Source organism: Acanthopagrus latus, chromosome 4, assembly GCF_904848185.1.
Source record: "Acanthopagrus latus isolate v.2019 chromosome 4, fAcaLat1.1, whole genome shotgun sequence".
Lineage (NCBI taxonomy): Eukaryota > Metazoa > Chordata > Actinopteri > Spariformes > Sparidae > Acanthopagrus > Acanthopagrus latus.
In genome coordinates, this window is record NC_051042.1 from 12,564,792 (window position 1) to 12,586,784 (window position 21,993).

The 21,993-nt window shown below is 43.5% G+C and overlaps 1 protein-coding gene and 1 long non-coding RNA gene across 2 annotated transcripts in view; both read left to right on the forward strand.

Annotated features, from left to right (window-relative positions):
- Positions 1–6,490, forward strand: part of ttc17 (tetratricopeptide repeat domain 17) — a 19,156-nt gene extending 12,666 nt beyond the window's left edge. The window contains exons 17-25 of the mRNA XM_037094808.1: positions 1,212–1,331; positions 1,540–1,835; positions 1,926–2,079; positions 2,193–2,313; positions 2,842–3,001; positions 3,435–3,518; positions 4,387–4,506; positions 4,919–5,062; positions 5,192–6,490. Coding sequence (XP_036950703.1) covers positions 1,212–1,331; positions 1,540–1,835; positions 1,926–2,079; positions 2,193–2,313; positions 2,842–3,001; positions 3,435–3,518; positions 4,387–4,506; positions 4,919–5,062; positions 5,192–5,323 — 1,331 coding nt within the window. The 3' untranslated portion in view covers positions 5,324–6,490. The remainder of the gene's footprint in view (positions 1–1,211; positions 1,332–1,539; positions 1,836–1,925; positions 2,080–2,192; positions 2,314–2,841; positions 3,002–3,434; positions 3,519–4,386; positions 4,507–4,918; positions 5,063–5,191) is intronic.
- Positions 6,491–14,664: 8,174 nt separating this feature from the next.
- Positions 14,665–20,439, forward strand: LOC119018234. Its single transcript, XR_005074685.1, has 3 exons — positions 14,665–14,918; positions 17,971–18,051; positions 18,541–20,439. It is a non-coding gene; the product is annotated as an uncharacterized LOC119018234 (long non-coding RNA).
- The last annotated feature ends 1,554 nt before the right edge of the window (positions 20,440–21,993 follow it).

Consider the following 21,993-nt stretch of genomic DNA (forward strand, 5'->3'; position numbering starts at 1 on the left):
GCAGGATTGTGAGCTGTACCTGAAGTCCGAGGTGTACAGTGTGAACAGATAGGGCGAGAGAACTGTCCCCTGAGGAGCCCCCGTGCTGCTCAGTACGGTGTCTGAGATGGCGCTCTGCAATCTCACATACTGTGGCCGCCCCGTGAGGTAGTCCCCGATCCATCTGACTAGCGAGTCATTCACCTGCATGTCCAGGAGCTTACTGCAGAGTAGAGCAGGTCGTGATGATGGCAATCATCGTCGAAAAACCTCTCAAACAACAAAAAACATACCAGTGCAACAAAGAGAGCCAACAGGCCTGCAACAATAGGGGCAACAATAGAGGCCTGCAGCATTCTTGCAATACTACTGTGTTAGGGGGTGTAATCCATGGCAATGTATGTTCTCGTTACTATTTGAACAGCCTCCTGCATTTATTAACCAGCTATGTCCAAGTTGAAACAAATGCCTACTGAGTTAAATGTTGCAGTAGGGCTGGGCAGTATAGTGTTATTATGTCATTATCATGATATATGACTGTATTGTCTCTGATTTTGGATATCATTCCAGATATGGCATAAGTGTTTTCTTCTCCTGGTTTTAAAAGCCGTATTAGCATAAAGGGATGCAGTTTTCTGATCTTTGATTTTGTCACCCAGCCGTATGTAGCATCATAGGGCTGGGCGATAAAATCAAAGATGAGCCCTATGTAGCATCATAAAACTTTAAAAAGAAAAACTGGGCTGTTGCGCACCAGATATCTATTGTGTCCCTTGCACCTCTACATCTGTTTTTGTGTGTCTCCCATGACTTTTACAAGATCGTGACATTTAGTAGCGTAGTGCACAGATCTAGTGTCTTCCTGGCAGTAGTAGGAGTTTCCAAGTTGAAAAATCCAAGCATTGCCAGAATAAATTGAGACAGTGAACGCAGTCAGCACAGTGTACAGAGAGAGAAGCTGAAAGACTTATTTGTTTGTTCCAAAAAACAAACACAGTTGCTCTGTCGCGAAATATAAAATGCATCACTTACTGTTCAGGAGGGAATTGTTCCCAGGAAAGAGCTAGTGCAAAACTTAAATGGTCTGGCTTTGGCTTGAACCACTAAATTGGTCAGTGACAGAGTATCAATAGGAACCATATTTACAGATAAATCTTTGAAGGTTATTTTAATTCAAAGTAAATAAACATACTGACTTGTGTTTACTAACATTATAATGACATTACATCCAGACGGTGCCGCTTGCATGGCTGAGGAGGACCTTGGTATACAGCTGGAGGAATGGGACGGCAGCGAAGAGAACCAGGATGCACCCGCCATTTCTGCCATTGAGGACTCCTTGCTCTTTGAAAGTAAGATCTGAGTGTGATTTTGTGAAGCCTTCAATGGCAATATGAAAGAGTCAAAACAATCTTTCCAGTCTACTGTGGTGAAGAGTGTTAAAAAGAAATTTTAATTATGCAACCTAAATAATTTGCTAATTGGTTCTGTTGCTCATCACAACTCTGGTGTACTTCACTCATTATTCCCGTGTTCACACCTGTTATCCCTGTTTTTCAGAGGTCATCTTGGACAGTAACGGGTCAGGTGAGGCAGCTGGACAGCAGCAGGCCTCTCCCTCTGCCTCAGGAACTGCTAAAATGGCCACCCCATTCGGAGGGGGAGGAGTAGAAGGGGAGGAGGAGTGGCAGCTGAAGGAGGACCTGATGGGAGCTTTTGAGGGCGCTCTTGATGTTGGAGGCAAACGAGGGGACCTGCGTGGTATCCGAGTGCTGAAGAATGACCGTGTTATGGGTGCCCGTGCTGGCGGTGGGCCCTGCTTTGGAAACTGTGAGGATGACGACGGCGCTGAATGGGTAAGTGTACCCGCTTGTTCTGCTTCTTTCTTGCTGCTGTTGTGAGAAGCGTGTATAACAGAATGTTTGAGAGTGTTTGTTGTTTATCAGATCACCTTCCAGGTAAAGCGGGTCAGGAAGGCAAAGGTAGATGGGACAGACAGTGTTGCCAGCTCTGATGACAGCCAGAACGGGGAGTCACTGCCTGGAGGACACTCTGTCTTGGAGATAAGCGGGCCAACTATCCCATCACCTGGCCCTTCAGGTACCGCACACACATGCATTTTATTTACTTACACAAGCATGAAATTAAGCACCGAGGTCCTGGGCTTGACCCAGCTGAGAGAGATGTGTTGTGGTTTTTGTGTTTTCGGGCAGGTCGCTGGAAAGACTACACAAGTCTTGGCTGGCCAGGGCCAGAAGAATGCCAGCGGACACGCAGGGTCGACCTCACCACTGTAGCCAGCACCTGGTTGGCTGTGTCTGCTAAGAACATTGAGTAAGACTGCCACTCTTCTGATCATTGACACATTTAAAAAAAATAAATAAATAATGAAATATTTGACACTTAGATTTTATTAGATTGTTTAAGCACAAAGGAAAAACAAAAAAACACTAAGACACCCACAACTGCTAGACTGGTCAGAAGATCCTTATACAGCACTTCATAACTTGTATGTAGGTCTCCATGATGAGTTGATAATGTTGAAGAGTTAGCAGTGGAATGTAAAAGACACATACAGTATTCAAGGTCACATTTGTCATTTTTTGTATTCTGACAAGTCACTTCCAAAGAGAAGAATTGACCATGTGCACACTATTTCAGTTGGGAAGGCTCTTATGTGTTTTTTTTTTTTTTGTCTCCATAACATATCTGTTGAGTGAATAGAACAGGAAAACAAAAGGGAAACGGAAGACTTTGTTGCCTCATTGACATCATTGCAACACAACATTCCACCACCCAAAATTGAAGTGTTTTTGTCTTTTTGTATTTTATTTTTGTTTCCTCTTCACTGCCTCTTTTCAGTATCACAGAGCACATAGACTTTGCCACCCCACTCCAGGAGCCAGCCGCTGAACCTTTATGCAATGCCAACCTAGCAGCCAGTATGCACACCCTCGACCACCTGGCAGGGGTGGCCAATCGTGCCGCCATTCACTACACTGGAGAGAGTCAACTGCGTGAGGTAAGCGGAGGCTGAAGCCATAGCCATACATACACTCCTTTTCTGTTCCTTAACACTAGATCCAAAAAACATCAACCAACAGGGTCACAGAAAAGATGTTCCACAGCTGTACCTTCATAAAGTATGGATTGTATGAAGCTTTATGCAACCTTGTGATAATTCAAATCTCAGGAGGCTAATAACATACTGGCAACCACAAAAAGTCATGTCCAGCAGGGTGTACAGGTTATTGTCTGAACCTAAAGTGTTTCAACAGCCAAGATAATCTTTGGTTGATTTCAAGAACATGCACAAGTGTAGATGATTGTCATGTGGAAAATCAGTCTTTGATTCAGTCTTTGGAAAAAATTAACAGTCAGGCTATTGTTAAATAATCAGCACGGCACCACGTCTTGGATAACAGTCCCAAACTTGTCCCTTGTTGTTCACACAGGTCCTGCAGAACCTTGGCAAAGATAAGTTCTCTCCTCAGTCGTTTGAGCAGGTGGGAACACGCATTGCTAAAGTACTGGAGAAGGTAAGCGCTCCCACATCCGCCTGTATTAATGTAATGGATGTTTCGACAACCTTGGAAAAAAACCTGAATGTACAACAGCAAAGAAATGTTTATTGAGTTTAGATCTGATTTGTTTTTGGTTCCTACCATATTCAATTTACTACAGTTAACAAAGAAGGATCTCTGTGGGGTTGTGAAAGGCTTCATTAGTTTGTGTAAGCTGACTCCCATTTCTAAACTTACGTGAGCTACTGTTGGTTTTTGTTAGCGCAGCAGAGAGAGGCACTACGAGGCACTAGACTAACATGCATAGTCGCATCCTTTTGACTGTCATCAAAGATCCAAACCAGGTCCTGCACAAAAAATCATCCAAAGGATTGTATAGGATATTATTTTTTTTTTGAGCAAGGATTGAAAAGACTCTTTACATTGTGTTACATGTTAAAACACATCCAGTTGGGTTAGCTCTCATTATGAAACTCTGTGCTGTAACTCATATCGTCTGTTTGCTCATTCTGTCTAACTCTTCAGAGTGTCTGAATTTAGATATCCAGATAGCCTAATAATCAGAGTTATTATTAGAGACAGGGTTCAAACTTTAAAATGTTTTTTTGTCAATGAAAAGTGCTGATCCTGCAGAGTTATCATCCTTGTGGCCTAGAATACATTTGCGGTGTAACTTCTGAAATGTAAAGATGTAACCATCATGCAGCCTGTTGCAGGTCTACAGGGAAAAAAAATGTTATTTGTTATTATGTTATATATGTTATTTGAAAACTGTGTCATTGCTGTGCATACTTTAGCAGTGACACCCTGGTATAGTAAATCCTTACTGTAACAATCTGCTAATTAGACTTTAACTGTGCATTTACTTCTCTTCAAACTTCAGAATCAGACATCATGGGTGTTATCCAGCATGGCTGCGCTGTACTGGAGGGTGAAAGGTCAGGGCAAGAGAGCCATCGACTGCCTTCGACAGGCCCTCAACTACGCTCCCCATCACATGAAGGCAAGTTAGACATGAGCTGTTCCCAACAATTGACCCTGTCATTCATTACCGCATGTGAGGGGCTGCCTGATCTGAGTATGACCTCTGTCTTATTTGTCATAGGATGTTTTCTATTACACAGGCAGCATGAACATTGAAAAATATGCTGTAGTGCACAGTCAACCACGCACAACCATCTGAAATAAATAAAAGTAGTCATAATCATCAGCTAACTAATAAAGATATTCCAATTATTCTGCAGTTCTTTATGTGCTTTGTCATCGTGGTGACGATGGATCCACTGGCTCTAGCCCTACTCTGATTGAGTAGTGACAGACTCATGTGGCACACTTCTATTGAATAAAAGATTCTTTTAAATATTATGAAAAAAAAAGGTAAATATTCTTTTTTTTCCCTCCTGAACTGGAACCAGGATGTGCCCCTCATCAGCTTGGCCAACATCTTCCAGAATGCTCGGCTATGGGAGGACGCTCTTACAGTCGCCCGCATGGCAGTGGAAATCGCCCCGCACTTTGTCGTGAACCACTTTACCCTTGCCAACGTTTATATAACAATGGTAATGACTACTGTCACATTTTCTCCTACCGCTTCTTTGACATACTGCCGCCCAAGGTCGGAGAGTGCTTCAACAGAAAGTCATGACGTGTCCTTATGCTGACATGGTTGTTGTGTTTCTTGACGACAGGAGGAATTTGAGAAAGCTATGCACTGGTACGAGTCTACTTTGAAGCTGCAGCCAGAGTTCGCCCCTGCCAAAGATCGACTAAGAACCATTCAGTGTTACCTGCTCACCAAGAGGGAACGCCGGCAGCCCTGAACCACCGACCCCAGGAGTGTCCGGCAATCATGCACACACCAGATGAAGAATAGTCCAACAGACACATGCACACTCACACAGGCGCACACTCATCTGACAACCAGAGATCTTTCATAAAATTAAAGAAGCCTGATGGTTGTCAAAGGTGAGGTATCAAAATTCATATATATGGTAGAATTCTACCATATATGTGTATACACAGAGAACAATTGTAGATAATTTGCCCCCAAACTTATCTGTCAAATGCAGGACCTCTTGTTATCAACTCGAGAAGTTATGAAACTCTTTTTCTAGGTTTGCTTGCGAAAAATGGAAGGGGGCCGGGGGTGTGGGTGGGGGGTTAGAATAAGGTTCTCAAGTTTTCCACTTAATCCTTCTGCAATATTCTGATTTCAAACCATGCTAATTGGAAGAATAGCTCACATTGTCATTCTGGAACCAATTTAGCATTTTGGTGTGAGGAGGTGGCATATCGGAGGATCTTCAGGACAATAACACGCTACAGCCTGGAGGTGGCGCCATGTTTTAATGTAACTTAACTGGAAATTTTATGTGGAAAGGATGTTATACAGTGTTTGTTAAATTCTTTTGATGAGATGGTAAGAAATGTGGCTCTCTACTCAGAGGTTAAAGGAGTTGGAATCAAAACAATATAAGCCCTCACTACTTCTGCTTTATAAAATGAATGGGAATTCTTAGTTTTTGCACTTTTTCTCTATCATTCCTATTTATATGGGACCTACAGACTGTTTGATTTTGCTCCAAGGTAATTTAAATACAAAAACACAAAGTGAAACATGCTATTACATTTGCTTCTTAACTTATGGAAATCATAAGGCAGAAAAAGGAATTGCCATTGACCATCTATTAAAAAAAAAAATCTTAAAAGTGGGATCTGTATTAAATGTACAGTATTAAAGGCAGTGTGTGGATTTCATCTGTTCTTTTCTCTGCCTCATTTGTTTGTCTCTTTTTGAAATTGGAAAGTTAACACCATAAAGCCAAAAAAAAAACTTCCTGCTTGGGCCTCATCGTCAAGTCATCAAATACTGACCCTTTTGGTTGACGTCCAACCACAATCACTGATTGAAAACTACTGTCATAAAGCATGACTGCAGCCTGGTTCTAGTAACCATCTGAAAACAAAAATAAAACATTTTAAAACTACTCCCATGGTGGCACAGTCCACCCTTTTTAGGTACACTCTTTTTATCAGCTACAGTCTCTTTTGAATCTACAAATCAAATCATTTCAAAGACTGCATACCCTTATGGATATCTGACTGACAGGGGCATCGTAAGGCTGTAATTGGATGGATGAAATGACATGTCTTACAACATAATATCATAAAAGTCCACAATATTCCAATGTGATCTCTATTGGTCTTTGTAGATCCGATGCAGATTAGCTTTTCATGAAGAACCTGGGATCAAAATAATTAACTTTAAAAAATTATACATTTTCTACCTGTCAGCAGATACTTGACACTATAGTCATGAATCAGCTGTCAGCCAGTAAATAAAAGCTTGGCCTGTCCACTGCACAGGAAGTGGCACAATGTTAAAAATGTGTTTGCTCTGGTTACGACTGAGGTGGAGCCAACAGGCAAAGAGTGCACATTACTAAAGCAATTCAGCAATACTGATGGCAGTTTCTCTGAAAATAAGATCTTTATGGAAAGCAATAGGTTAAACTTTAAATAAAGATCTTCTTCCTTATCTGTGCCATGTATGGAAAAACTCAAAAGTTTGACACGAAAGTGTTTTGATATAGTCTGCTTCAGGAGTGAGCAGATGTACTTTTTTAACTCTAATTTCTAGTGCTTGTATTTTTTTCCAGTTTCAAGGGCGTGAATGAACCATGTACAGGCTCGTCATATTTCATGAAGTCAAATTAATTATTGCCTGGCCGAACAGATTTTGGGGGGAAAAAATCATGTTGAGTTGTGTCACTGCAGCAACACATCTCTTGACATTTTCAGTGTGAACAATAAAGCACTCAGCGAGTCATATCAGCTTTCTTCAACCTCCAGTTATGAATGAAATGTCTACATAAACACATGCAGTACATCATTTGTCATTGAATTCCTTATAGAAGGCATTTTGTAACTTTTAGAACTACAGCAGTTTAGTTTTAAGGCACTTCACAGACCACAAGCAAACACACATTTCATCTCATATATATCATGACATTCAACTAATGTGACGGCCGTTATTCTGGGGAACCATCTGTGTTGACTTATGTATATTTCCGGGATGGCACTAATTACAGGTACTAAAATTACAGTTATTAAGTCACTTTTGGCGGTACTTGTATTTTTTCAACTCTGTCTTTTTACTCATACCAGTGCATCACACCATGTTATCTACTAAAATCATGATTGAGTACAATTGGAGTTGATACCAAAACTTCTCATCTGAGTTTGTGTCACCAATGAGGCTATCTGATCACAGACAGGCAGGTGAAAACTGGAGTACAGATTGCCTTTCCACCAATGTATATTGCATACTGCAACGGAGAACTAATAAATCTTTGCAGGGGCGGGTTAGAGCCACATTCATGACTTTCTAAGCAATTTGCATGGTGTTCCTGCGACCAGTCCTTTTGCCTAAATAATCAGAGTAAACAGGTGCACATCTTTCCCGTAGAGTTTTAACTTTGGTGAAATTTGACACCCAAGTTTGCACCGTTGGCCAGTAGCAAACTGTCCAGTACCACTATTTTTTAGCGAAAGCCTTAATCCACAATCGGCTTGATTTAGCCGAAGATGATTTGCAATGCTCAAGCGAAATGCTTAAAAGATATTAACACTTAAATTAAAACCTTGCTGTTTAAAGCTCTTTATTTGACTATAATGTTGCCGGTGCAGTATTGAGCACCACAGAACAAAGGTGGAACAGTTTGTCCATTCACACAAAAGAAACTGCATCCACATAGTGTCCTTATGAAGCAGCACATATTTTTTTTTCCTTGCCTGCTTCCTTTTTTTTTCCCCCCCTTTAAATCGTAAGAACTAAAAATGGCACACACACACAGAGCGGCATGCTATTTTTAGAATCCTGTAAAGGAACAAGATGGTTGCAGAGGAGCTGAAGTGTATGCACAGACTCCTATAAATACAAGCACAACACATGAGAGGGCAGATCTGCAGCTACACATTTCCCGCCCTGCTCCTTCAGGTTCAGAAGCGCTGAGGACAAACGAGCTGCTGCATTGCTAATGGACATTATTTATTGTTAGCCCCATGCTCTATTCCTGTGCAGGCGAACCCACTCCCCTCTCTGTTTTGGAATGTTTCTCAATGAATAATTGACTGGAGTGGTATTTTTGACCAGCCCTGTCTTGGGTGCAGCGTATAAATAGCTCATGTGCAGCAAAGCGTGCATGGATTTGTCAGGGGCGTTAGGCCTGGGAGTAGGAGCCCTGTTATGTAATAGGCATGTGAGTTGGCACAGCACAGAGACACTGCATTGAATGGGTGTGTGACGCTCTGTCCCCATTGAGTGTTTTCAGAGTGATAGTATACTCACTGAGAGTCCTTTGTTAAGTCTGCTGCAGCTGAGGCAGCTCATTTTTATTTTTGCATTTTGCCAAACGTGAACTTAAACAACGTATACGCTTAAATAATGCACTTCATGTTTTATTATCTGAGGTGTGCTTTAATATCGATGCAACATTTTTCATCTTGATAAATCTGCCATATCCAGATTTATTTGAACTCGAGGCTTTTCACCGCATACTGGAACTAAAAAAATGTAAATTAATGTAGTGCTGCTGTTTATATTGTCTGATAGAGTGTGGTACTAATCTGGCAACCACACAAACATCAGTTCCATGTTAGCATCGGGGTTGTTATTTTTATTTTTATTTTTTTATTTTTGCAGCACCCCGATGTCTAGGTATAGAAGCCCATAGGGGACTTTGTTAAAATGTGAATGTTATTGTGTGTTGAAAATGAAACTTGCGATTCAACAACACTGTTACACATTTCATTTTTTTAAAACTTAATTTCACCCGGAATATTCCCAGTAGGAATGTCACAATATCGGATTTTCACGATATTTTCACAATAGCGATATTATCGCGACAGACTCTCTCGCTCTAGTCGGCCATCGCCTCTGACGTGATTTAGCGCAGGAGCCACGCACTGTTCCTGAAGCTGTTTACCGCACCTTCATCACTTTTCCATGTTATGGCAAGTGGCAAACAGTGTCAAGGTGCATTTAAAAAAGGAACAGACATGATTTAAGAGGGGCTGGAGTACTTACACAATCTTATGATCAATATTTGATTTTTTTAGATATCATGATTATCATCAATATCGGCATATCGCGACACGCCCAATTCCCAGCAGCATGCAAAGTTTCACATAAAGGAACAAAAGAAGAGCTCAAAAAAACAAACATGCATTATTTTTCATCTTCCAAAGATGTGTGTTATTTGGGTAAAATGGGTGAAATGCAATAATCTGGTTTTCATTTCCACAAAGTGGATCAATGAGAAGACGAGCAGCATTGTTTTCTTTTTGCAACTATCTACACGTCCAAACAAATGACGCAATAGACGTTGGGGGGTGAAGGAACGTTCAGAGTTCATCCGAGGTTCTGGGTGTTGTCATCTGTTCCGACGCTAAACTTTTGATGCCCATTTCCACCATGCTGGAATTTGTTGTTGCACCTCGCAGTGCGTAGATATATTTGGCTCACCGCGGCTGAATATAGAAACACTGAATGGATGTTGCTGCAAGATATTACATAATAATAGTGAATTTCCTACGCGGACATGAAAGGAGATGACTGATTTAAAGACACAGCTTGTTCAGAGCGGATCCAGATTACAGCACACGAGGACGGAGTGTTGACGTGAACGAGGCTGTCTCTCGTTTACTGTTGTTTTTCACTTCCATGACGTTAGATTGTGACTTCTCAGATGCTGCAGCAGAGAAGTGCAGGACCGGATCAGAGACTTTTCTCGATATTAGAAGAAAATTACAGTTTGTAGCTTCAACAAGCAAAAGTGTGCTTTTTTATTTCACATGTAAACATATCCGTTCATCTGCGTATATATATGCACACCATAGTAAAAACCCATTGCTCCAGTTCTATGCGCATAATAAATGGACCGTGTTCTGCCTCCTCTGATCTTTGAACTTGAAGAAAGTGTATCCCAAGATGTCTGAGTCCATGCGATGAAATGGAATACAGCAACAACAGCAACAAAAAAAACCCTGATTTTCTCCGCAATTTGTCTTTTATGTGTTGGTTAGAATTCATCTCAAAACAGCAGTGGCTCACTAGACATTCATAAAGCATGCATTATATTTTGCTAGGCTGTATCCACGAGGGGATTTTCTGGCCATTTCGCTCTACTTCAGCATAATAAAAATGCATTGGCCCTGTGGGAACAGTAGTTTTTCACTGCCATTAACACCAAAGTCTCTTCTTCTTCTTCCCTTTCTTCTTCCTCGTCTCCTTGTCTCGCCATCCTCTTACTTGCAGCCTGCATCAGTTTAGATCTGCAGTCGATTGCCGTGCACACTCGCCTTGCGCTTTACTTGAAGTAGCTAATGCATTGTGGACATTCTCCGCAGCCAAACAGTTGTCCCCGTCTAATCTGAATTTGGTCCCGGCCGTGCGTCACTGTTGTTTTGGTACCATGGACAGCTCCGGAGTAGTGTCATCACACTCTGTCCTCAGCTGCACCGCTGAAGTTAACAGCCCCGCTCACGGTGTTGCACGAAGTGCCCGAGAATCACAGTGGAGTAGAAGTAAAGATATCAAGTTGAAATATTACTTTGGATGAAGAGAACGTATCTGATACCACATGTGCTTACAAGTATTAAATGCACAGGTACCGATAAAGTGTATACATCAGCATGTACGCTGTACGGGCCGAGCGATTATCAGCCTGAAAGTCAATCAGATCTGATATCCAGTATCAGCGGATGCATTGTTTTTTTTTGTTTGTTTGTTTCAAACCTGACTGCCGATAAAGTAAATTATTCTAAAACTACTTCTGCAAAGTAAATAGTGACTAGAGCAGTTAGAAATAGTAGTGGAGTCAAAAGTGTAGTCATTGTCAACATGTTGTGGAGTTGAAGTTTAATACCCAGGAACAGTACAAGTACCTCAAAACTGTACAGTAGTAAAAGTACAGTACTTTGTGCAGGAGGCAGTACGTCTAGGTAGTGACATTCTGTTGCTACCTTTTCATGTAGACGGATGACAAGAGACCACATGCTTCCAGGACAGCTCCAGTGCACCCTGACGTAGAAGCCCCGCGACATCATGACGGAATCCTGCAGTTGCTCGGGGTGTGTGTATAAAAGGCTCAAGTGTAAATAAAGTCAGGAAGTTATCTGAAGGTTTTTTTCTGTGTGCAAAACACACACACACGCACTGTTGGCAATGTACGTTTCTGCAAACCACAGATCTGTTGAAGCTTTACTTTTCCTTATGTTCAGTTGTCAGTTTTATATTGTGACCCCCACTGCGCTTACGGTCTGGTTAGGTGTAGGCGCAAAAAGACACTCGGTTAGGGTTAGGAGGAGATCGTGTTTTGGCTTAAAATACCTGTTTTGGTCACCGGAGAACATGGCTGGACGTATCCTGGGGTCTCGTTAGAATCCCTCACAAACCAGAAACTGTCCCATGGTCTTCCTAACCCTAACCCACATGCACACATGAAACACTTTCCCCTCCAACTTTTGAAAATTAAAGTCAACTTACAAACTTATAGAAAATTCAATATGGTGATGATATGTAAGACTCGTACAAATCTGGATGCATCAGTGTTTTGCAGAAACGTCATTTCATCCTTCTATCCCTTTCACCCAGCGACTGGGCTGGTGTCAGAGCAGTGAGGACTCTTTGCATCTTTGCTTACGCACTTAAAATAATCGACTTTTTGCGCGCGCATTGACTGTTTTTTTTTGGGGGGGGTTGTAGCTAACACATGTCAGTAACTTGTGGCGCTCGTGTGGAAGAGCTCTGAGCGGCTGGTACGATCACACACCTCCTCTTCATCAGAGCACGTCTCTTCAGTCCTGATGGGCAGCAGGACCTGTTCGCAGCTTAGCTCCTGGTTTGAACTTAACATCAGCTCTCAAAAAGCCGTCGCTGGACAACACACACACACACACAGTGTGGACAGAAGGTAGTGTGTTTGTCTGCAAAGTCAGCCTCGTCCCCAACAGTCAGGCTTTTTGGGCAACTGAGAGGTTCACTGCTTTTAACATTTTGGTGGAGTGCAACGACCTGCCTGCCGTCACTTGTGAGCCCCATGGTGCTCTTGACCAGCAACATGATCCAATGGGATAAGAACACACTCAAACCAACAGGCTTGGGATGACCCTTCTCCTCCCTCTCCTCCTTCTCCTTCTTCTTTCTCCTTCTTTTTTTTGACGCAGTTCCTGATGAATACACCAATCTTCTCTCTTTGCACGAGCTTGTTAAGCCGCTGTCCCCACAACACAACAGAGGTTCCGAGTCCATTTGAATTGCTTCATCGGCCAAGTGGTCGGCCGTGACAGACCCGGCGAGCGGTTTAAAATTTGGAGTGGTTTATCTAGTTTGATTTTTGGACGAGGCTCGACTGAATTAAAGAGGAGGTGTGCGCTCTACTGAGAGACTTCTAGCTGTTTCCATGGGGAAAAAAACCCCCAAAAACATTAGGAAATGTGCCTTTTAAGGGTTCATCAGCGTATGCAGCGCCCCACAGCTTACACTGGTGTGCATGACGTGTGACATTCTAGGCAGGCCCTGATTCAAATCTTAAAATAAATAAAATATACACGATGAAGTGACACAAATGTAAAGCACTGGGGGGGACATCACACCGTCAGACAGAGGAACTAGTCCAAAGTCTCCTGTCAGTTTAAAGCCATATTAATCCCACAGGTTGCAGCTTTAGAGAATGAGACACTCTCTCATTCTTAAAGAGACACACTGATAAAGGAAATAAATAAATAAAACAAAATAAATAATAATAATAAAAAAAACACATCTCATGATCTGCCCAGGATTATTCCTCTCTCTGGTTGTATACATACATATATTTTATTTTAATAATTTTTTTTTTTTTTTCTTGCTGTGGGTAGAGCAGCAGATGCAGCCTGGAAGCCGTCCTGTGTTTATGTTTCGCCTCTCGTACAGTAGTAGGCTACCCTGAGCAGAGAAACCCGCAGCGCCAGGCATGTTGAGGATGGGAGTTAAAAATAGCATCATCGGTCGGCCAAGCGCCGCTCCGTTACTACGCGTTTCAGCATTCTGCCCTGTGCAGGGGGAGTCTGCAGGACTGAGACCGCGGCAGCCTGTAATGAGCCCCATCCACCTTTTGTGCGGAGCATTGCATCGTCACACGTGTGTGTGTGTGTGTGGGGGGGGGGGGGGGGCACCTCTGGGGGCTCTGATGGTGGACTCGTTTACATTGACCCTGCCCTGTGATCTGAAAATAAGGGAGGGAAGCGTCAGAAGTGAAGCGCCTTGACGTGTGTGTGTGTGTGTGTGTGTGTGTGTGTGTGTGTGTGTGTGTGTGTGTGTGTTGTCTCATAGTGACCAGTGGAGCTCATAGTTTACTCACCATGCTATCTGTGTGGCAGGCTCCTCCTGTGACATGAGAGGGAGCCTGCAAACAATGGCCTCCTCAGGTTGGAGGAGCAGGAGGAGGAGGAGGAGGAGGAGGAGGAGGAGGAGGGGACTGCGCCTCCCGCAGCCTATCCTCCGCCGCCGTGCGTCTCCAGCGGGTGTTCCATTGGACCTCCGCCGCTCCTTCAGCCGCGGCACAGGCGACGGTGGCTCCTGCATCCACCTTCAAAGTGGGAGATTCTCCACCTGACGTCAACAGTGACTGACACAGACCCCCCCCCCCCCCCCCCCCCCCCATCTCCCCACCCCCCGGGGAGGAGGAAGTCTATTTTATTCGCTTTTCTTCTTGGGGGGGTTGATAGAAGACACAAAACAAGACATGCGAGCCAATGAGCTTGAGAATTTATTCAGGCACAGTGCTCCTAATTATAAAAAGGGTGGATGGCGCGCGCGTGCGTGAGTTGGGGAAAGTAGAAGTCAAATTCTGCACACTTCCATGATTCCGTTTAAATCCGGGCGTTCAAGTGTGCCCCCCCCCCCCCCAACAGCATCATCATCATTATTAAAGGAGATGCTGCACCGTGCACGCGCATCTGTCGTGCAAAAAGGGAGGTGGGGGGGGGGGGTCGACGGTGGTTGGTTGGGGGGGGGGGGGGCAGAAGCGGGAGCTCGCGCCAGCTCTCAAACGCCGCACGCTCGAAATTCCTCCAAGGAACCTCTGCGAGCTTTTTTTTTTTTTTTTTTTTTTTGTTTTTTTTGCATCACGCGCGGCGCTAAAAATAGAAACGGGGTTGGATCGTGATCCAGAAATAGATAGGGGGCATCACTCCTATAAAAGGCACACCATTCAAGAGTACAGTGTGTGCACAGTTTGAAGGAGCGAAAAGCCAGAGCATGTTTTGTGGAGGGAAAACTGGCTTTTTTTTGTGGCGCTTTTCGCCTTTTTTTTTTTTTCCATTTTTGTTTATTTGTATTTTTTTTTTTTTTAAGGAGGCTCCGCTGCTACAACGGTGAGTTGTGTGAACCCTTTCCTCTCTCCCGCTGCACCTGTTCTCTGTTCCCTTCGCTGTAAATGTGAACCCAGTGTGTGCTTTCTCTCTCTTTTAAAAAAAACAACAACAACAACAACAACAAATGATCATATTCACGCCACAGCAGCGAACGTGATTGTTTGATTCTTGCGCGGAGAGAATCGCGATGTCATGAGTGTTGTTTTGTGTGCGGATTTCTGCAGCATGCTGTGAAGCAGCTACACGGGAATCTCCCTCAGTTGTGATTTAAAAAAAAAAAAAAAAAAAAAAAAAGGGTGGATGTGTCTTCTGTCGGCGTGCTCCGGTTGATTTCATCCGTGTCGGTGTGTTTGAACGGAAGATGCGTGTGGATTCTTCTGGAGTTTCCTTGCGAGAGGAGGGGAGCTGTCCTCTGGCTGTGGTGCTGAAGTCTCTCCGCTCTTTTGCACACGGAGCGTCTTTTGGGCATTCCTGATGAGTTTTACGCACCAGATCTCGCATAAACACCAGGATATATCGTCCATGATGCTTGCATGCTTTTTCTTTTTTTTTCTTTCTTTCTTTCTTTTATTTATCCCCCAACCATTCTGAGCGCGCAAATCTCAACCATCGCCTCACATTTCGCGGATGTCTCCGCCGCCGGGAGCTGAAGGGCAGCCCGCCGCCCGCACGATTCGCTGCTTGTTTGCAGGCTTTTTTTTTTTTTTTTTTTTTCCCTTTTGTGCGCGACGAGTCTCGAGTCGTGACTGCTAAAAGTGAGTAAGGCGCGTGCTGCGTCAGTGGCGTCTGGCTCCGGTGCGCTCGAGACAGATGGGGGGAATCGTGACCGGCTGGGAGACGCGTCCACGAGTGAAGGGCTGGACGGCCCAATGAAAACGGAGCGAGGGTGGGGCCCCTGCCTCGGCAGCTGGAGGTTTGGAGCCAAATTAACCCTTTGCAAATAAAAGCGAACTTTACTATTAATGAAACTGGAGCCTTTTGATCGTCATTTCAACTGGTGGTGTTTCTCTTTCGGCCGTTAAAAAAAAAAAAAAAGAAAAGAGAAAAAAAAAAGGACGCGCGAATAGAGATTTACGCACCAGATCAGGACGCTGCCTCGCGTATTTTCGTCTTTAAAGTCTCTCTTATTGGTTGTTGTTTGGTGTAATGTCGCACTAGTGGATGTTGGGGGTGGGGGTGGTGGTGGGGGGGGAGTAATGAAACTGTCAGGTGCTTTGGCCTCCTGCTTAGGTGCTCTTTTCCTCCGCGCCGCGATTGGTGGATGACGACTCGTCCCGTCCAATGAGAGCGCGGCCGTCCCTCTGCTGCGCGTTAAAGTCTATAACGGCGACGAGATGCCGCCTCTCCTCACCGCCGCTCTTTTTAATAACAAGCCTGCGTGTTGCTGCAAAGCAATGCCAATCCAGTGGGGTTTTTCAGTTTGGCTTCATTATTTTTTTGCTTCCTTTTGCTTCTACATCTTTCTGAACCAAACAACCGAGTGCACACACACACACACACACACACACACACACACACACACACACACACACACACACACACACACACACACACACACACACACACACAACCACCCCGAATGCATGCACGAGGTGTTCTGTATCTGGCAGCACTCGGATGGAGGATGGAGGAGCCCCGAGGAGTCGTGGACTGGACTGGATGTGGATGTTGTTGGGGAGCTGGAGCAGTTTGTTGTCCGTCACGAATCTTTTTGCGGTCTGGGCTTGCTGTGCATACACGAATCTGGGAAGCCCTTACCCCAAAAAGCATTTGTGGAGGATGTTAAACGTCGTGCATGTTGTCCGGGGCTTCAGAAGTCACACTGCTGCTGTCAACACAGGCTCAGTTGTAGCACGGGAGGTCTGGACCCACAAAGTGGCCCCGTGCTCTCATCATACACGCGCGCGCGCGCGCACACACACACACACACACACACACACACACACACACAAGACAGACAGTTGTAACAGCAGTCTGTTAAACATTTAGATGGGCTCAGATCACCTGCCCCTCCAGCTGTGACACGTCACGAGGAGCGCTGCTGTCTTGCGCTCATTCAGCAGTCCCTGGATTGTTTGCTGTTGCGCCTGTGATGTGCCTAGTTGTGCACAATGTTTGCTTCTATTATGCTCTAAATAAACATGTTCGAAACGGGGGCAGATGTGGAGGCTTTTCATAAATGTGTGCATTATTACACACACACACACACACACACACACAGAAAATAGTTTTTATTGACTCATTATTCTGCATCAGAATTGCATCATTGTAATTTCTTCTCTGGATGTGTAACTCCTTTTTAATTGGTGACTGTTTTTTTTTTTTTATCTTTCTTTTTTTTTTTTATTTAATTAATTTATTTTTTTTTACAGGATCTTCAAAATGCAACAGTTTTGTTGTTCACGCGAGCAGACGAAAACGCAGACATGTTCTCCAGCTGAAGCTTTTATTTTTAGCAACACGTTGTTTTGGTTCTTGCGTTTCTGCTGACTAAACATTCGGGAGCGTTGAAGATGAATCGGCTCTGAGGAGTTGCCTTTTACCTGTGTTTACAGACACAGCTATTAAGGCTCTCATTCAAAAGCCCCTTTTTCCCCCCCCTCAATGCCACAGATTCGAGTTACAAGTGTGCTCACTGTGAATGAGGACTCTGGGGTTCTGAGACTCCTGCGTGGACGTCATGTGCTAGAAATCACTGAATCACTGGAGACACCTGAAGTGCCCTCGCCTCATTCTTAAATTCTCTTGCAGTCTGAATATTTCACCTTTTCAAACTCTCCTTTTATCTTTTATTTATTTTATTTTTTTTTGTATATACATATACTCAGGACTCAACAGAATACAAGTCGGAACATGCAGGAATTCCTATTCTTGCTGTTTTTCATTCTAATTTGAATTTGGTGCATTTTGCCCTGTTACACCTTTTCCATCTGAAGCAGGGGCTCCATAAGAAAGAAAAAAAAAAAACCCTGTTCTCTGTCCTGTGACGTTCATCTGTTTCCCCCTTTCTCATGATGTTTTTACTCTTTGTTTATGTCTTTCGGTCTCACAGGCTCTATACGTTGCGCACACACCGCCGGGCGACAGCAGCGATGACCGAACCACAGCGGGGTCAGCAGGTGGAATCCAGAGAGTGAGTGGGAAAGACTGAGAGAGAGACGTAAACTGTGGTTTTCAATCATATGGATGCTCAAGCAGCATAGACGTGATCCCACGCACACACACACACACACACACACACACACATTGCATTTATTTTCCACCGTGTGTGTCACCCTAAGATTTTGTTACGTTGGAAATATCTTCTTCTTCTTCTTCTTCTTCTTCTTCTTCTTCTTCTTCTTCTTCTTCTTCTTCTTCTTCTTCTTCCTCTTCTTCATTGTCTTCCTCTTCCTCTCATCATAAACATTATTGATCACCACAGTATTACAAGATTTGAAATTAACTTTGTCCTCACAGCCTCTTCTTCCTTTGAAATGAAACAGTAAACTTGCTTTGCAGTGTTATCTGCGACAAAAAACAAAAAAAACAAAACAGAGCATCCGCTTATGATGACACTAATAATGAGCCCAAATCACGATGCTTAGCAGCCATGTAAGGGATTTCCTTTGTTCCCATTCAGGCTCGGCACTGAGACAAGGAGAATGTGACGCAAGAAGACACTGTCCTCACACTCAGTCATGGGCAGTATGTCTACTAACGCTTCTACCGGTGGCATTTTTTCTATATCATTTTCAATATGGATCAGTAGACGTGAACATCCTTCGGAAAACCCGAGGCGACAAGCGATACCTTCCGAATGTTTGAGCTTTTCCGGCCCTTTGGTACGAGACACAAGTCAGCGACCCCTTTAAATCTGCACTGTGAAACACTTTAATGAGTCACTTCCAACAGGAGCTCCAGCTCAGAGGGCCCCACGCCTGCCGGGTCCTGGGGTCTCACAGGCGCCCCATGAGCAAGTAGTGTCCCCCCCTCAGCTCCAGTCCTGCAGCTCACAAACGGGGAGCTCCTGGTTTGGGAGAGTGGGAGAATGTGTTTCAGCCTTCTCCTCCACGCCGCCTCCCCCCCTCCAGGACTCCCGTCGTTTTCAATCGGCTCACCTGCGTCAAGGTGGAGGGCTGACAATGACACCGAAGTCGGAATAACACACTCAGAGGAGCGTGTTGCTTTAGGTCGCTGTTTTGTGAGGTGTGAGGGAGGCGACAATAACACGGCCCAAACATAGGATAGTAAAAAGATTTAAAAGGAATTACAGCAACACAAATACTATAGTAAAAGTTATACTTTTTTTTTTTTATATAAATGCATTTTAGATCCAGATTGTCAAGATAGTGTGTGTGTGTGTGTGTGTGTCCTTTTGTTTGCAGGGTCACAATTGAAATGTCTCTGTAAACATTTTTATCAGCTCATTTTCATTTTTTAGCGTGAACAAATCCTCACACTGGTATCGTGACGTACGCGCTTTGAATGTTTCGAACTGGGCGAACTCTTGTCGCACCGTGAGAGTCTACAAAGACACACAGAAAAGCATCAGGATGTGTCATCCGCTTGTTTATTTCTGTAGGGTTTTTTTTGGTGACAAAAGAATCGCTGAATAGTTCTGACACTGAGCACATGTACAGCTTATTTAGTTCATGAGTTTATTAAGTCGTAGAGCTCATTTGGGTCCACGTTGTGTTTTTTTTTGCAGACGTGTGCGCACAGCCTGAAATGCAGCGTACAGGCAGAGCATTAAAAGCATCTCGCAGATTTACCTGCAAACATGACCAAACCCCTGCAGACCACATCCACGTATTTGTTCTGTTTCTGAGTGATCTGTTGGGCAGAGGTGTTTCCGGTCAGATCAGTCGATCCTGTTTGCAGTTTGCAGACACTTCACACTGACCGGATGAAATAAACCTGTAACTCATGCTGCATGTGTCCAGGAGACATTCCCCCTAAAACAGACGCGCATTAACTGTCGGGCTTTCGAAATGTGGAGCTCCCCCCGATCGCTGACTCGTGGTCCTCTTCTCCGTTTGGCAGCGGGCGACACAAGAGAGACAAAAGACAGAGGGGGCAAGATGTGTGCATGTGGTGTGAGATGTACTCGTGTCTGTGTTTCTGTTTGCGTTACACTTTTATTTCCTCTGTTCTGCGTGTGCTTCCCTGACATTTGTTAAAATGACTCTGACACAATTTCGTATCACACCTCACTCCGTCTCGTTTGTCTCGTTTTAGGAAAAGGAAACATCTGACCCGGCCTGCCGATGGTAAGTTGACCCCTTTTGCCCCGATTCCCTCTTTAACTGTATGCCGTTCACTGTGTGTTTTGTTTCAGCAGGAGCTGTGGTGTTTCAATATTAACGATGCTCTTAACCATTTATGCAGGAGCTTGATAATAAAAGCAGCGAAATCTCCTGTCGCGCGTCCTCATTTGAAGTTGTAGTAAATGACACGGAGCAGCATTTGGAGTGCCATGTTCTCAGAACAATTGCAATGCCTGTGTACTGTTGCGCTGCTTGGCAAAACGCTGAAATAAACATGAATAAAAAAAATTAAAAAAAAACAACAAGGTGATGTGTTTGTGTTTTTGTGTGAATGGATTCTGATGGATGCAAAGAAGATGTAGAATAAGGTGTGTGTGTGTCTGTAAATTGCACAAAGAGCAGAGTTTATGGAGGGTATCTTTTTTTTTTTTTTTTTTGCAATTGCTTGAATATTTCCTCGTGTGTCTCGGTGTGATTTATCCCAAATCAGGCAGGATTGTTGTCACCGTGCAGCTTTAATTTTCACTTCATCAACAAGGTCTCAACAAGAAGAAATGACTGAATGTGGTGCTGAATTACTGCCTCACACACTACATTGTGTGAGTCAACACATCCGCACACTTCTGATGCAAATCTATTAAACAACTGTGGTTTCGTGTCTGTTCTCAAACTCACGAGCCAGATCTCTCCCCTGATGTTTTTGTTTTTTGTTTTTTTTTTTCAACGCAACAGTTTAAACTCTCACTCGTCATCCGCCTCATTCACACGCACTCACACGTGGTCCATTTAGGTCCGGTACGGCCCTTCAGTCTAAATTTCATTCAGGTTCCTTTGAAAGCTTAGAGCCAACATTTTAGACTCCTGTTTACCATTGCTGCATTTCTATTTTTAGACGCAATGCTCTTATGTAATGCTCACTCTCACATTATGGACCACTGCTGTCTGCTCCACTTGGCTGAACTGCGTACTCCCCATGTTGTGTCAGTGCATGCGTGTGTGTGTGTGTGTGTGTGTGTGTGTGTGTGTGTGTGTGTGGACTAAGTTGGATTCAGTTATGTCTCGTAACTTCTATAAAATAATAACATGAAAATAATAATGACACCAGACATATATAATATAATATAAAATAAAGATTCATTTAAAGGAGGAATTAAAAACAGATGTTTTCAAGGCGGTGCATCACACATCACACAAATGTCTAATTCAAGAAAAATCCTGCAAAAGGCTGTTTTGAAGACAGTGTTATTGTGTAGATCTCCCCTTTGTTAATCTCTGGGTAAATAATGTCTCTGACTTGGCAAGAGTCTGTCGTGTTAATGGGTTGGTCACGACATTGTTAGTGAGCCCCATCCACAGTTTACACAGTATTTAAATAAAACCGAGAAAACATGTTTCATGTTGCAATATATTCTGCCAGTTTTCAGGAGAATTAATACAAAATCTTAAAAGACGTGAGGGGTTGAATAACAGACGAGGCTCAGACTACGTATAGAGAAATGATTCTACACAGTAACATAATGCTGAGTCTGAGCTTGGATTTCATATTTGATTTTTGTTGCATTCTTTTAAACAGGGCAATTCAAGCTACGCAAATAAAATAAAATAAAATAAAACTCAGCTTATTTTTTCCATAAACTACAAAACATCTGCAACATCTGCTCAGATCACTGTGATCAATAAGGGACGCCACAACAGTTTATATAACATCAGTGTCTGGAAAGTGTTACTTTGCACAGCAAACAGGTGTAATATATCTACTGTAGATAGTCTTGAGCTTTAAAATGATAAACTGTGAAACATTTGTATGTTTTATTGGCCACTGTGAA